The 17,872-nt window shown below is 36.5% G+C and overlaps 1 protein-coding gene across 3 annotated transcripts in view; it reads right to left on the bottom strand.

Moving 5' to 3' along the window:
• Positions 1–17,872, bottom strand: part of inavab (innate immunity activator b) — a 45,032-nt gene that overhangs the window by 17,251 nt on the left and 9,909 nt on the right. Inside the window, 3 exon segments of one of the 3 annotated variants that reach the window (NM_001080005.1) lie at positions 5,169–5,302; positions 10,532–10,640; positions 14,377–14,590. In NM_001080005.1, coding sequence (NP_001073474.1) covers positions 5,169–5,302; positions 10,532–10,586 — 189 coding nt within the window. In that variant the 5' untranslated portion in view covers positions 10,587–10,640; positions 14,377–14,590. 3 annotated transcript variants of the gene reach the window in all.

The raw sequence follows: 17,872 nt of genomic DNA, 5'->3' as shown, positions 1-17,872 counted from the left end.
TAGCAATCAAAAATGATATCCAAATAATTTCAGGTTTTAATAATTTTAACTGTGTCGCATGTCTTTGGACGGTGGAGGAAACCGGAGCACCCGGAGCAAACCCCTGTGAACGCGGGGAGAACATGCCAACTCCACACAGAAATGCCAGCTGACCAGGCAAAGGCTCAAACCAGCGACCTTCTTGCTGTGAGGCAACAGCACTACCTACTGCGCCACCGTGTCACCCTCCTTTTATTATTAATATTTTTAAAAGATTTTTATTTTTATTTTCATTATTTCAGTTAAAAGGAAAACAAAGAAACAATTGTGTAATTTTTTACTCAAAAATATTAATATAATTATGATTATATTTCAGGCAACGCAGTGGCGCAGTAGGTAGTGCTGTCGCCTCACAGCAAAAAGGTCGCTGATTCGAGCCTCGGCTAGGTCAGTTGGCGTTTCTGTGTGAAGTTCTGTGTGCATGTTCTCCCCGCGTTCGTGTGGGTTTTCTCCGGGTGCTCTATTTTCCCCCACAGTCCAAAGACATGCGGTACAGGTGAATTGGGTAGGCTAAAATTGTCCGTAGTGTATGAGTGTGAGTGAGTGTGTATAGATGTTTCCCAGAGATGGGTTGCAGCTGGAAGGGCATCCGCTGCGTAAAACATATGCTGGATAAGTAGGCGGTTCATTCTGCTGTGGCGACCCCAGATTAATAAAAGGACTAAGCCGAAAAGAAAATGAATGAATTATATTTCAAATAAATAGAATAAATGAACATAATAAAAGTTATTAATATAATTATTAGTAGTAGCAATAACAATAGTAATATGCTAAATTGTCAGTGTTTTTCGATTACACATTCACAGACACTATATTAAAACACTATATTGACCTTATTCTAAAATGCGGAAGTGCGCGTGTTTTTGCGATTGTCTTAGAACTTCCTTAGAAGTTGATCTGATCTGTCTTAGAGCTTTAGTCGCCTATGGGAGAAATGACAAGGAATAATAAACGGCAGAAAATGGCCAAACTACTTGCTCAACAAACAAATGTTTGCATGACTATACAGACCAAGTAGCATATTATAATAAGAAAATATTAAATTGCAACATCAAGCAGCGTAACGAGCAGTTGTTAACGTTAAAAAATGAATGGAAGTGAATGTGACCGGAAGTCGCGAGACAAAAAGATTCAAATGGCAGCGCCCGCTCGTCAGCTGAGAATAAGGTGAATACAGTAAATGATTTAAAATTAACCAAATTCAGTGACATTCATTTTTTTTTTTTCGGCATAGTCCGTTTATTCATCGGGGGTCGCCAACTTATCCAGCATATGTTTTACACAGCTGGATGCCCTTGCAGTTGCAACCCAGTAATGGGAAACATACATCCATACACACTCATTCACACACATACACTATGGCCAATTTAGCTTATTTAATTCACCTATAGCTAGGGATGTAACGGTATTGTAAATACCGTCATACCGCAATATTAATTTTTTTCGATATTACCGAAGTCGCATGACTCGGTAAAACTATAGGTCTTCTGAGAAAATTTGCTCAGGCGAATGAAGCGAACGGGAGGTAGCGAAAACTACAATCCCCATCATCCCTTGCGGTCTGTTGTCGCTACAGATCCAGTAATGCGGAAATGGAGTGTGCTGCTAGAAGCGGGGATCAAAAAGAGCTGTAAAACTCTAAGGCCCCTTTTACAAGAGTGCGTTTTAGTTTTAAAACGGCGTTGTAGAATGAAAATGATCCGCGTCCACACTCGCGTTTTACCCAGCGTTTCTGAACAGCTCTCCGTCCACACCAAAACGCTGAAAACGCACATCACGTGACCACAGACACTCTCGGGCAAGCGCTCCAGCATTCTACCCAGATGAGAGCTCTGCTTGTCGGACTGCTCATCAAGCATCTTCCGCTGGATCTAATCTCACTATATTTGCTAAACGTGATATTTCATTCATGTTGTTGTCTTTATCTAACGACATAGGCCAATTCCCTGACTTTGGTCATTGGAATCTATTAAGTTACTTGTTCACGGGTAACATGTTTTGGTTAAGCGCAAAGATAAGTTAATGATTAATCCAGGTACATTGACTGATCGCTTGCCTTTATTTCCTACAATGTATAAACTTATTGTATGTGATACTTTTATAATTGTCGATTATTAAAACTGATATTCAACAAAAGTGAGGGTGCGTTTCGTATTTTCACTGAAATTGAAAGGAGGTAGTTGTTATAGGCTCCGTTTTGTTATAAATATCCTCACAGTGAAGATGACGCTCATATATGCAGCACGACGCCTCAACATTTCTGCTGTCTGTAAGTTTTCTAATATTAAAAAGGAAATAGGCAGTTCCTTAAATCATGTTTATATTTTATTGTTGAGAAAGTGAAACAACGTAGCCAAGGTGATGTGAATGAAGTTATAAGTACACTGTTCCCTTTGAAGATTTACCCGTGTCCTCGGTATGTTTTCCATATCAAACTGAGAAGGGGGAGACTGCAGCCTTGATCAAACTTGCGAAGTCTTAACTTACAAGAAGAGGATGCGAGACTGAACTGTGTGTGGGCTACTTAATATTGAGGAAAAGCCCCAATCAGATAGGCGAACGTTTGCAGCCCCGCCTCCGTTTTCAGATGTCTCCGTTTTCCATCATCCACACTGAGACGGAGCAGCAGGTTTTAGAATGAAAACGGCCTCTCCAGCGTTTTCAAAAAGCTCCGTTTTCGGCGCTCGAGAAATAAGTCATATAAGTCATATCTCTCTTGTCCCAGAAACCTCAGTACCAAATGAGAGGTTTTTTTTCTGTTGCAGGGGACATTGTAAATGCCCAGAGATACCAGCTTTTACCAGATTATATTTATATGATAATTTTCCTTTAAACCCATCTCTATCTAAGTGAGTGAGTGATTAAATGTTGAATGTGATGAGTTTTCAACAATACTAAATTAAAAACTTAATTTTTTTTTTACATGGTTTAATATTTTTTTTTGTTATTAAAATTGAAGTTCCTGTTTCAAAGCTTACAGATAGATGGCTAATTTGTATGTCATTGACACTTTTGGCTCTTTTTTGGAGTATTTTCATAAGTTTTGTTTTTTCCTGTAAATGATTCAATAAATACCGTACCGTGACATTCATACCGAGGTATTACCGTACCGTGAAATTCTGATACCGTTACATCCCTACCTATAGCGCATGTGTTTGGACTGTGGGGGCGAACCAGAGTACCTGGAGGAAACCCTTGCCAACACAGGAAGAACATGTAAACTCCACACAGAAATGCCAAATAGCCCTGCTGGGACTTGAGCCAGCAACCTTCGTGCTGTGAGGCAACAGTGCTAACTACTGAGCCACCATGTCGCCTAAATTCAGGGACATTCAAAATGATATAGCTTTTTTATGACTGCCTTTCAGTCTGCAACATCACAAGGCTCTAAATGATAATATACCATACACCCCTGCATATAATAGTCTTTAAGATTGGTATTACAAAAATCTTTTGGACAGTGAAGCAGATCTTTAATTTGTCTGCTTAATTTTAAGTATGATTACATTGATTATACTCTATTAATCACATTTAAAAGTCACAAGCAGGTTATCTTGAACCAAAATTCCTGTTTCTCCAGTGTGAAACTTTCCAGCGAGTCGGAACAAGTTACAGCCTTCAACCTCTACATTATGCAAGCCTGTTGAAATATTTGGCTCTTTCCTAAGTCCTACCAAGAGCCCTACCTGTCAAACTAAACCTGCCATCTATCTTCTCCAAATCCATGCCTGCATGCATTTAGAAACAATTCTCTTGGAGACAAAAACCACAAGCCCACGGCTCTTTAAAAAGCCACAACAGAGGTAAGGCTCAGATGATACACACACTGGCGTGACTTCAGACTATTGTGACATAAAGGTGTCATCAGACACTGAAGAACACCTGGACAAGCCCCAACAGGAAACAATGATGCATTTTCTGTGACTTAACATCTTACCAGGAGGACTAATACGCCACAAAGCCTCGGGGCTGAAGATCATGAACATTTAGTACTAATTTTTGTGGTATTTAAAAACAAATGTCATCCTATTCTTCTTTAGAATGTGTAGGTTTTTGCTGAAAAGCTTCCTGAACCATTTAACATACTATTTATTTCAATGGAAAATTGAACGTCATCTACACGATTGTGTCAGCATGCAGTGGAAGTCCACTTTAAGTTATTTAGGAGTGTTTTGCAGGATTTGTGTGGGTGTCCATTTGCAGCAAATCTCAGAATTCAGTCCTAAAATTAGTAGTTATGATGTGTTACAGGTCAAATTTTAAATGACTAAATCAAAAGTGTAGCTGTTTTATTAAAAAACACATCAAATTGTACAAGTGTCTGTGAACATTAAACCATAAAAAACTTTTAAACAATTATGAATATTTATTTTATATCTCACAGTGTCTGGTTTCATCTACTCCACATTATCAAGCTTGATAGTTATGGCATGCTAATACATGCTAGCAAAATAGTAAAATTTAACAACTTGCTACAAGATTTTATCGATATACAAAAACATGCTAGCAACATGCTAATAATTAGCTATTAACTTGCTAGCAGCTTGCTAGACACGTTAGTAATGTGTAAAACATTCCTGAAAGACGTTTGAAATATTACAATGTTAACTTGTTAATACGTTATAAAGGTGTAAATCTGACTAACATGATTATATCATGCTAGTACTTTGATAAAATCTGTTAGCAACTTGTTAAAACATGCTAACAACCTTATTGCATTTCAGTCACATTTATGATGTCAGGTGTGTTCAATCAACTTATGTCTGAACAAGTTTATGTTTGAAGTGAATCAAAAACTGAAATAATTCATAATTTGTGGGTTTTAATATATCAGGGTGATCATTTTATTTTCATGCTGGTACCAATAACATTGGTGAGATTTTACTGCCTAATACTGATATGGCAGCCGAACTATTTACGATTAATTTGTGGTGCTAAAAATGTGTGTATAAATAATAAATGCAACCTTTCAACATGATTTGAATGCACAACATGTTAAAACAAGCTAGCAATGCTAAAACACATCTGCAACTTGTTAAAACATGCTAGCATTGTGACAAATGATGTTAGGTACATATTAAAACATGATAAAACATGCTAGCACCCCATATATGTGAATAGTGACTTACAGCCTCTCTGATGCAGAGTTTCTTGAGCTCCACTAAGCACATTTTCAGCCTGTCTTCCAGAGATTGCTGCTTGAGTTTCATGACCCGAGTGTGAGTTTTTACATCCTTCATCATTGTGGTGTGGCTGTCCGGACCTAGAACACAAAACATAAAACCACACGTAAAAAAAAGAGATGAGAAGCAGCTTTGAGATAATAACAGAAAATAAGCAATTAGACTGTGTTATAAATATTGTATGTTCTATATAGATACAATAATTTCGAATTCTGTCTAACTAAATTAGCTAGCAGCACAACTATTGCTCTATAATCGCCAAAAAATGTAATTACATTCATATCAATCAGAATTCAAGATAAAAGATATTTCAGGATGTACACTGTTAGACATTTCTGTAATTTACAGTTATTTACTGTTTTTCACCCAGTATAATACTGCAAATTCCTTTTACAGTAAATAACTGGATTTACCATTGCATTATGGGAATTTAGTGTAACGTCGAACAACATATACAGCGATTTACTGTATTTGTAAAAATTTGTGTATTATACTGTATTTTCCACAACTGCTTCGATGCCACCTTGCGGCGATTCGACTACTCTGCACCACAGGATTTGCCAAATTTTGTCTGAAGACCCTGAAAGAATTCTGGAGAACAATTTAGTAGCGTGCCTGACGAACATGCTGGATTTAACAAACTCTACTATGGTAAGCTAAGGCATCAGCTGCGTCCCAAATGGCACACTATACACTATGCACTCATGCACTATGTACTTATGCACTTACACACTCAACAGGATAGTATATGTATGTAGTGGCATCCCAAATGGCACACTAATGTTTTTTTACTAAGCGGAAATTCCACCCGTTTCCCTAATGACGTTTGACGGTTGCCAAATCAGTGAAATAAACGACCGAATTATCAATAATACCTGCCGTGAGTATTGCCGCATTCACCATCAGGAGGCGCTATAATCATTCTTGTAGGAGAATTTTGCTTTCACCATCCAAAATAAACAAAGTTATTCAACATGTGCGTCCCATAGCTCCGCCCCTTCCGCTATGTGAGCAAACCTGCGGTCGTTGAGTGCGTGAAGTGTCCATCATTACACACTTCATTTTACCGGCTGAATGAGTGCATCATCAGGGTAATCAAAGTGCACTTATTATTTTTAGAGTTTTCAGTGTGAACACACTACTTACTACTTACACTATTTATACTACAAAATGGCGTAGAATAGTGCATAAGTATGCGATTTGGGACGCAGCTAGTGTTTCATTTTACAGAATGTTTTGTGGACGAGAATAAAACAAAGTAATGTATAAAGTTGGCTTATATTATTTTCTCTGGCTTGGAGTTATTTTGCCCATTTGAGAAATATAATATCTATTAAGATGTTACCTTTATTTAGTTTATTAAATTAACACTGCTATTACTTTAAATAAGACTGTTTATGACTATTAGCCATTGTTCTCATCATATCTTTTTATTTATTTACATAGGAACCGGTGTTGCAACGGGTTTTGGTTTAGGAGGAAACCAGAGGGATGCAGACGGAGGACACATTAGCACGAAACAACGGTCTGACGAAGAGTATTTTCCCCCAGAAGAATGTGAATAAAAGACCAACAAATAATCCAGGTAAACATGCGTCTGTCTGTGCTGACAACACTCGATGTTGATTTGAGCACATTTATAACTTGGTTAGCATTTGCTCGGCGACATTGGCTGAAGCGATCTTAAAATGGTAACGTTAGCTAAACTGAGCTAAGATAACACAGAATTGAACTCAAACTCATTTTAACGTGCAACGTTTAACTTATATTGATTTATGCTATATATATATGTGTGTGTGTGTGTGTGTATATATATATATATATATATATATATATATATATATATATATATATATATATATATATATATATATATATATATATATATTAGCTGTTGTGAACTTATTTTTCTCTGGTTTAGAGTAGCTTGAGAAAATAACATCGCGACGTAACCTATAATAACGCCACTTACACTAACGTAAATCTATACAATATGCATAGAGGTAAAGTTGGTTTTATATTCGCACATTCGTTCATTTAGAAGCCTCTATACTGTTTACCATGTTACTTTGAATATTCGATTAGAATTAGCATGCCAGTATGACTCAACATTAACACTATTTATTTGACTGTGAGCAATGTTGTACTTTGAAAGTCATTTGCTGATAATATGATTTTGCTATTTAGAGTTTGCAAATAATACTTTTATGAAATTGTGTTATTAAGCGGAAAGACTGAATTGCGAATATAAAACCAACTTTACCTCTATACAATATGCTGATAACCACCTTTTTGCTAATTGTTGTTTAGATTTGTTTTGTTGGGTTTCAGACAGATACTTTATTTTGTAAATTGATATTAACATACATATACACATAAAGTCGTTTTTTTTTTCTTTATCACAACACTTTACATTTGGTTAAACATAATTGTTACCATTATATTTTTTTGTTTAGATATGGCACTGGCACAGCAGCGCTTATAGGTTTTGTCTGAAAAGGAAAACAGCATTTTGGAGGAACATCTTGAACAGCACAGCCTTATGCTTAAAAATAAGCAAGAGCAGTAAGCAACCAAGGTAAACAAATAAAAAAAGTTGTGTGGAGGTTGTGGATTGTAGCATGGTATTCTTATCTTTTATTCTTAACAGTGTTGTCAGTAAGTTACAGTAAAAACCCTTTAAAATGTCTAACAGTGTATGTAGACTTTCAGGAAACAAATGCTGATGGGGGTTTCGACAGTAGTTTCAGTTATGGGGAAATGAGTAAATGGGTGACAACAAAGGGTTTATTACTCTTGTATCCGGTGACTGAAGGCAAATGCCTCTGGCCTGTCTGGAGAGCTTATCTACTGAATTCCTCAACATACATGTTCAATCAATCATATGACAGCACACAAAGACATAGCTGAACAATGACAAAAAAAAAGAAAAGAAAAAAACGTTGCACTATACAGGAAAAAAATATGGGGTTTTATTTTGTCTCATTGTAAGAAAAACTGAGTTTAACAAGGCTTTTTAAAAAGCTGCTATAGTGTGGTAGCTTCCGATTCAACTGTTATATCTTTACAGGTGTAATGAACATTAAAATCATTTTCTTTACTGAAGTGAAAACTAACTACTAAATTCTATAAAGCTATAAAAACGTTCAAAGGTTGAGGATCTGTGCTTTTAATGTTTTTTTAAAAATATTTCTTATGTTCTAAATGATTTTACCCTCTATATCAGGGGTGTCAAACTTAATTCTTGGAGGGCCGAAGCCCTGCACAGTTTAGTTCCAACCCTGCTCCAACACACTTACCTGTAGGTTTCAAACAAGCCTGAAGGACTTAATTAGTTTCATCAGGTGTGTTTAATTAGGGTTGGAACTAAACTGTGCAGAGCTGCGGCCCTTTTGGAACTGAGTTTGACAACTGTGCTCTATATCAAAAATATAGACTAAAAGCCAAAATATTGTCAGATAATTAAAAAGCTGTTAGTTTAAAAAAACTATTGGCCCTCAAGAATATTTTCAGCCAATCTGCTTTCTTAGTTTACAGTAACTGTCATTGGTTGGTGATTATTTCGCATCCAGTGAGCAGTGAAAATAAATAATGGCATAGTGGCCTACTTAAATAATATTTATATTTACAAAATGGCAAAGAGGCAGTCATGCATATTTTCATTTTTTGAAACCACAAATAAATCTGAAAATGAGCCTGATCAAAAAAGCTCTCGATAAAACTAAACTACGTGAATGGATCAGGATAGCGGGAGACAGAAGCAAAGTGATCAGCAAAGCGCCAGAAAGCATGACAGAAGAGGAATATGTGGGCTCTTCTTGAAGACATCTACAGTTTGGACAATGATAAACAGACGTTACATATTATCGTCTACAATCCTACACAGCTGTTGGCATTACAGTTGTGAATTTATTATTTTGAAACTGAAGGTGACTGTGCTGAGACACAAATAGCATAACACCTTCGTGACATCATACAAATACAGACTTCATGTGAACTTATAACAGAGCTGAGGAGATTACTTTTATTCATTCATTCATTCATTTTCCTACGGCTTAATCTCGGATTTTTCAGAGGTCGCCACAGCGGAATGAACCGTCAACTATTCCACAATATGTTTTACACAGCGGATGCCCTTCCAGCCACAACCTGGCACTGGGTTCATTCATTCATTTTCCTTCGACGTAATCTCTGATGAACCTACAACTATTTCAGCATGTGTTTTACACAGCGGATGCCCTTCCAGCACATCCATACACACTCATTCACACACACTCATACACTACGACCAATTTAGTTCATCCAATTCACCTATACCGCATGTCTTAGGAGGTACATGTGGGCTCTTTTCTTGAAGATTAGACTGAGTGAGTCATTTAATATTCTTTTTTTCATTTGTCACATATTAGTGAAATGAACTGAATAGTGATTGTTTTTACGATTTATGTTTGTAGCCATATGTTTTCATTATCCATTACTGACCTATAATGTTAAATGGCACAAAATAATTAAAGACCATTCAGAAATATGATGCTCTTTTTTTGTACGCTATCACCATTTAACGATATCATGTTCTGGGAGAACTGAGGTTGTGTGGTGGACGTCGATCACTGTAACTTTTATTTCCTGGTTTTGTTATAGGAATTATTCATTTACAAATTAAGCACTGAAGTTAATTAATCGCTTTTTACAGTTTACAATTTAATTACACCTTGAAATGTAACGTATTTTGGTAAAGCTACATAAATGTTCAAAACCAATGTCAATCAATCATAATCAATGCTGACAAAAGTTATGCTGCTTCGTATTTTATAAAGAAATTGTGGTACTTTATTCAAACTGATAACTGTTAAAAGAAGAGCATTTGTCTGAAACAGTTTTCTGTAGCAACATTATAAATGTCTTTACTTTTACTTTTGGTGAATAAAATGATTCATAACTTTACAGGACATTTGCATTTGAACGAGTATTTTAGAATGTATTTAGAATATTTCCAATTTATTATTATAAATATATAAAAAAAAAAAAATATATATATATATATATATATATATATATATATATATATATATATATATAAATATATATATATATATATATATATATATATATATATATATATATATATATATATATATATATATATATTTACATTTCAAACTATATTAGTATTCCTTTCAATTAACTATAAAGAAAAAGAAAATTACACAGGTTTGAAAACAAAAATAAAAGCAAAAAAATTGTCATTTTTGATGAATGATCGTTTTAACCTCACAACCACATGCGTTTTAACAAAAAACTGAACTTACCAGAATGCAAAATAACCCCACTATCGGTATCACTGATCTCCTCTTTCCCTTCCATGACTGTTTGTCAAGCGTTATTCAAAGCCACGGTTTTCACTTCCTTCACAAGTTCCTAAAAAAAGCAAATACAACTGTTATCACACTCATGCATGCTCACTAGAGACCAATTTAGCTGTTGAAGCCAAAGTGAAGAGAAACTAGTCTCGTGGAAGCACTCAGTCGCTCAGCTGTGACGGGCCTCCTGACCCACAGCCTCAGGGGTCATTGCGGATTCCAGGAGACAAACAATAGGTTTCACAGGACTACTAAAAATCACAGTCTAACTACGCCTCGCAGCAATGCGCCGTCAGCAGGAGCTCCGGGTGAGCTTTAACTAAGAAGGCATTCAAGTACTCTTACTTCCATGTGTATCTGAAAAATGTCAATTTTTTTTCCAATGAGCGGTGCTTAGATCACAACACTGGAATGCTCCCAGCAGTACAGGTTAATGAAGAGGTCTGCTATGCCTCATTGCACTCGGTTGTAATTAATTAACCCCAATTCATTTCTGCAACAGTTTGTCAGACTCTACATGCAGGAAGGGTGATTATCCACAGACTGGGCACATTACATTACTTTTACAGTAAAATAATTTTGGTCAAAACAACTGATATCCGTTTACACATTCCATGGGTGTGTTCAATTTCGATTATGCTGTTATAGCTAGAGGAAAGGATTATGATTAATTAGCGTGTGCATACAAGCTTATGTTGGGCTGTGCTTGTGTGCTTAGTGCTATGCATTAAAAAGTCACATGATCCTTGCTGATTTGGTGTTCAAGACAGATTTCTAAGGATTGTTTTTATGTTGAAAACAGTTATCTTGCTTCTTATTTTCTTGTAAACCTGTGACACACTACTTATTAAAAGTTTGAGGTAAAAAAAAAACATTCAAGCGTTCATGAAAATAAATAATAGGAACCATTGTTAATATAAAAGCTCTAGATCAGAGATATCAGAAAGATCATCTGACACAAAAGATGGGAATAGTGATGCAGATTATCATGTGAATAAATTCCCTTTTAAACTGCATTAAAACAGCCCTTTTACATTGTTTTAATATTTTACAATATTACTGCATTTTAAATCAAATAAATTCAGCATTTTTTAAGCAAACTTATTTTAAAAACTTTCAAATCATTCTGGCTGTATTTCCCAACAGCTTCTGAAGTCACAGTCCAGAGCACCACCAGTTCATGACACATTTGTTCTGCGGTGTACGAGTCTGACCTGCTTCCTGTCAGTATGTCAAAATGTTATTCTACGTCATGATGACAGTATCCTCAATGTTCTGAGTAGGCTGTGAACATCTACAGTTTGGACAATGATTAACAGACGTTACATATTCTCGTCTGCAATCGGACAGCTGTTGGATTAGTGACAGCATTACAGTCGTGAATTTATTACTTTGAAACTGAAGGTGACTGTGCTGAGACACAAATAGCGTAACACCATCTTGACGTCATACAAATACACACTTCATGTGAACTTATACCAGAGCTGAGGAGATTACTTTTATTCATTCATTCATTTATTCATTTTCTTACGGCTTAATCTCGGATCTTTCAGAGGTCGACACAGCGGAATAAACCGTCAACTATTCCACAATATGTTTTACACACCGGATATCCTTTCAGCCACAACCTAGTACTGGAAAACACCCATACACTTTTACATTCATACACACATTCATTCACGTAGGCCAATTTAATTAATCCAATTCACCTATACAGTATGTCTTTGGACTGTGGGGGAAACCGGAGCACCGGGAGGAAACCCACGCCAACATGGGGACTCTGAGAACATGCAAACTCCACACAGAATTGCCATCTAGCCTAGCCGGGACTCGGACCGATGACCTTCATGCTGTAAGGCAGGGGTCACCAATCCTGGGGCCTCATGTACGAAGACTTGCGTGGAAATCTTACTAAAACATTGCGTACGCACAAAGCTGTAAATGTGCGTACGCAGAAAAAAATTCAGATGTATGAAACACTGCGTACGCCGAATCTCACGCATATTCTTTTGTACATCTGAATGAACGTGAAACTGAGCGCAACATGCACGAGCGCAAAACCCCTCCCTGCCTCCTCCCCCGTATGAATATGCTAATGACTATGCTAATGGCAAAACCCAACGAAAAAGCAACGGCAAAATCAAACAAAAAGAGAAACTTTGAACAGAATGTGAATTGGAGGTGCTGCTTTCGGAGGTAGACCGGAGAAAAGCGGTGTTATTTGCAAGTTTGTTCTCCGGAATTAACAACAAAAGAAAAAATAGAGTGGGAGAGTTTAGCTGATACGGTTAACACAGTTGGGTCTGAACATCGCACTGAGTGCATTTAAAAAAGAAATAGTGTGGTTTATATCTGTAAAATGTTGCAGTACCCTTAGCAGTCTCAGTGGCGCACCTCATAAGAGGCATGTGATCATGTACTGACACGTTCGAGCATAAACTCGGCTCGAATCCAGCATCTGATGAACTCTTTCTTCTTTTTTTCCCCGCTACATATCAGATTTTGCCCACTATTTATCACGAGAAAGACAAGTAGGAATCATCAATAAGTTTGTGCATCAATAAGCATCATATTTTATTTGCACATTTATTGAATGGAAATGTTTCTGATTCACGCATGCAAATTCATCTTCAGATAGTGTCTTTATAGCAATGTGTGTGCGGTAGATAGCTCAGATTACATTGGGAAAACAGGCGACCGCTGCAAATTGTGCTTTAATGTTTAGCTGGTCAACTGTATGATATGGAAATCTTACATACCTACTATATGAACCCGTCTCATACAGCTGCCATTGCAAGGATCAGACACTTTGTAGAGAGGAATTTAACACAACTGCCTCTAGGAGTCGCCAATGGAAATAAAACAGACACGCACAAAAAATGTGCGTACGCCTGCCAGAAAGCTGCCGTGAACCTGCGCACATTCCCACGTTCAGTTCATTGTTAGTAAATCCAAACGTGAGCGATTCTGAGCATGAAACCTGGCGTACGCAAAGTTTTTGTGCGTACGCAGCGTTGATACATGAGGCCCCAGCTCTTTAGGAACAAGTTTGATGACCACTGCTGTAAGGTAACAGTGCTAACCACTGAGCCATTCGGCTAACCGAGGAGTACTTATGGATTGAAATCAGTTACTGAATACAGAAAGTGTGTCAGCAATGTAGTCAATTAGATTGTACATTTATAGTTACTTTTTCTGATTACTTTTGGATTACATTTAGATTACTTTTGTGATAACCATTATTTGTTGACACATATATTGTGCTATTTTAACAGATGCAAACAAAAAATATACTCCATTCTTAGTCACAAGAGCCCCACTTGATTACAACTTTCACTTACAGCTTACCACCATTGTGTAAATAATCATGTAATCCACTAAAAAGTAACTGTAGTCTGATAACGATAGTTTTAAAAACTAGTTTAAATACAAGACCTTGATTTTTTGAAAATTCTAATTACGTAATACAGATTACAAATAATCTGTTTCTATATTCAAATACCCAATACAATTTCCTGAACTTTTAGGCAATTTACACATTAAGCTAATGCTCATTTCTTTACTTGACAGATTTTAGATTTGTTGACATAAAGTGTTTTTAACTTATAAAAGAAAAGTGTTTTAAAATTGGAAAAAGGAAATGTAAGCAAATGGTTAATAAAAAACAGACTTAAAACTATACCAAATATGAGTTTTAACCATTAAGAATATTTTTAACAAAGTAAAAAAGAAGTTATTAAATGCGCTGAGCTGTCTCACATATAATGACTTGTATGAAAAACTAAAGTACTCACATATTGTAACACATTAATTCCACTAAAAGTGTATCCGGTAAACAAAATCAGTTGATTTCCATAGGACGTCTAGCTCCACACTGCACTCTTGACTCTGGATGAGCAACGGTAGGAGTTTGGACTGTGAAATGAACCTGGGTGCGTCTTGCACATACCTCAGTGTGTGTGTGTGTGTGTGAGGGAGAGATATCACGGCGTCACACCTCTTGTAGACACCTGTCGAAGGTGATAATAACGCTTCCTGTTGTCTTTGTTATCAGCAAGAACAAATATGAATATGTAACAAGTGATTATATTCAATCATAAATGTGTAAGCATGGTATGTAAGTCGATACGCACTTGTTTCACTTTAACTAGGTTAAGTTAAAAGTTAATTTTTTGCATTTTAAATAACTTGAATAAGACCTGTTTCTGGTTCATTAATCAAACAAACTATTTTATGATAATGATGAGACATTAAGTTCTTTATACAGACAGTCATGTGTTTGACTTGCGGCTTAATGCTCTTTGGATTTTATTTAAATATTCAGGAGAACATGAGATTTTACAATTAGTCAATGTAGTTCAAATGCTACTATCAAAGCAAAATGATTACAGTATTTGACATTTTTTAGTTTTTACTCTTACAGCTTGCAATAAAAACTGTAATCTTTTTAATAGTGTTATCAGAACTTTTGACCTATTCAATTGAGTGTTTTAAGGCTGCCTCCTACTGGTGACTGTTAGGCATCTCAATTCCCACACGATAAGCCTGTATAGCAGGGGTGTCAAACTCAATTCCTGGAGGGCCGAAGCCCTGCACAGTTTAGTTCCAACCCTGCTCCAACACACTTAGGGCCTACTCACACTATGCCATCCGTACCGTGCCCAGGCCTGTGTCCCGGATCGTTTGAGAAGTGTGAGTGCGCTGAATCGGGCTCAAGCACGGTTCACTTGGCCGGCCCTGGCCCGGTTGGAAGAGGTGTGCCTGAGAGCGGTACACTTGGGCCCGAAACTGAAAGCAATACGTGACTTTTAAGGGGCTGTTTCATATGGAATTAATAATCATTCTTACTGTTCAGTGATCGCAAACTGCCGTAGTTTATTAAAGACGAGAACTCCTCACAGCATGACAGCTGCGCACCTTCAGCAGATGACATAAGTGTGCCGAGGCCCGATATGGTGTGAGCGCGGGCCGTCGGGGGAGACGAGAGGGGGGACAAGCGTGCTTTGGCCCGGTTCGAGGCAACTGTACCTAGTGTGAGTACGGCCTTACCTGTAGGTTTCAAACAAGCCTGAAGGACTCAATTAGTTTGATCAGGTGTGTTTAATTAGGGTTGGAACTAAACTGTGCAGAGCTGCGGACCTTTTGGAACTGAGTTTGACACCTGTGCTGTATAGAAACTCATCTGGACTGAATTAATACTTGATATATATGATCACTGATGCTAATCTAAAATATTTCTGTGGCTTCTGATTTCTGCAAATACCACAGAACTGAAAGGAGAAGCTCCAGTGCATGTGTTGCCAAAATCACAGATAACCAGTGGTCTAATAGGGTGTTTAAAAAGCAGAACTTGAATTGAAATTGAATTTAAGGCTGAAGCATTTTTAAAAGATCACTATTCTTTACTTTACTTTTTTATTTTATTTTTTTATTAACATTTTATCTATTAATTACAAAACACATGAAACAAACCATCAGACAATGCCCGTTTTAACAATTTAATGCTAAAGAAAACAGAAAATTATACATATAAATACCTTCATAAATAATATAATTATAATACAAAAATAAATAATAGCATAATAAGTAAATAATTAAACAAAAGGAAAATATATAAAGATAAAATAATAGTAAAATAAAAAAACATAAATATAATTTTTGACATACCATAACTCAAAATACAGCTTAAAGAAATAAAATCAATTAATAAAATCCAAGTGGAGTCCAGACTTTATAAAAAGCCTCAGTGGACATATGAATGACTCAGGTTAGAAATTCTAAGGAAATCATTTCCCTAATAATATTGCACCATCCTTTCAAAGATTGGGTTTGTCATTAGTGAAATAAACGATTAGTGAATTTGTCGAGCAATTCTTTACTTTATGTTGTCATGCAGTTTCGGCCATTTTCTACTGCTGATAAAAAGAACAGAAGCTTAAATATATATGATGCGCAAGAATCAGTGAGTAATGATGAATGTTATATCAGTGGCCATATTGGTATCAGCCAATAAATGTTTATTTTTGAGGTTATAGCAATATTCCCAATGAGAAAGTAAATTATAGGCCATTCAATTATGGGTCAGTTCTACCCTTTTTAATCATTGACAATATTTTGTAACAATTCACTCGCAAGTCATTTGTTTGCTGTTTATTCTGAGTTGCCATCAAACTTTCTGAGACACTTATAGCATTGCTATGGGTTGTGTCTTTCATTTCATTCTGACACCAAAAGCTTCCTGCTTTTTGAACACTGGTTTAGTCAGTGTATGTCTTTTTAAATGCAAATGACCTCTTCTCAGAAGGGGCAGCACTTTTACACCTTCACATACAGCATCCAGCAGCCACTATTCTTCTCACATTTGAAAGATTTGCCACTTTGAACATCGAATATATGGTTTTCTGAGCACACATATGGGTAATACGATAAGTTCTCCTACGCATTAACTGTCGGATACACACAAGGTTATGTCAAAACACATAAATTGTCAATGTTGTTTTTTTGTCTGTGAATGTAAACTTATTTATAAATATAAGATTTATCAAACAGCACCTACTGGACATGAAAACAACACACAATCAAATCAACTCAACGAATGCTTTGTTGGGCAGGAATTATTCAAATGTGCGATACTGTGATGTATGATCCCAGACTACAATTGAGACATTTAAGGAGATCAATTGAAAACTCCTTGAACACCTTTAAGTATCAAATACACAGAACTGAAGCCATATTCTGTTGCTGTGTGAATGCTGTCTAGGTTTCCAAAATTACTACTGAAGAGACAAACTACTGTATGACACTAAACAAGCAAGCAAACAAGCCTCCTTTTCAGCTTCATTCTTTTAACTGTACTGTAATGCAAATGCTGTTGTCATGCATATAGTGTCTTCACCGAGGCATTGTATGGACGATCATTCCACACATGCAGACCCAATAGAAAACCAACCCACACACACAGATGTCAAGAGAAACACTTTTCCAAAATACTGTGGGAGACGCTGCACCTGCTGCTCTCATGGATCACTTGCATACATTCAGGATTCTTGTCCTCGCACTGGCTCTCTAAGAATGCCGGTTTACTGCCTATAGGAGCCACCGCGACTGGCAGATGGCACAAAATCATATCATACAAAAAAATGACCAAGGAAACAAGACTGCTGCATGCCGATGTCTGCTTTCACAACTAGTTTGATGAGTAGCTACGCCAAGTAATTGGTTTGCGATCAGATTGGTGAAATATTAGTTATGTGTAATTGTGCTGTTGAAGTTTCACGTCATGCAAGCTTG

The sequence above is a fragment of the Danio rerio genome, chromosome 11 (assembly GCF_052040795.2).
Source record: "Danio rerio strain M-AB ecotype USA chromosome 11, GRCz13ab, whole genome shotgun sequence".
In the NCBI taxonomy this organism is placed as follows: Eukaryota; Metazoa; Chordata; class Actinopteri; order Cypriniformes; family Danionidae; genus Danio; species Danio rerio.
This window is presented reverse-complemented; position numbering and strand designations above follow the sequence as displayed.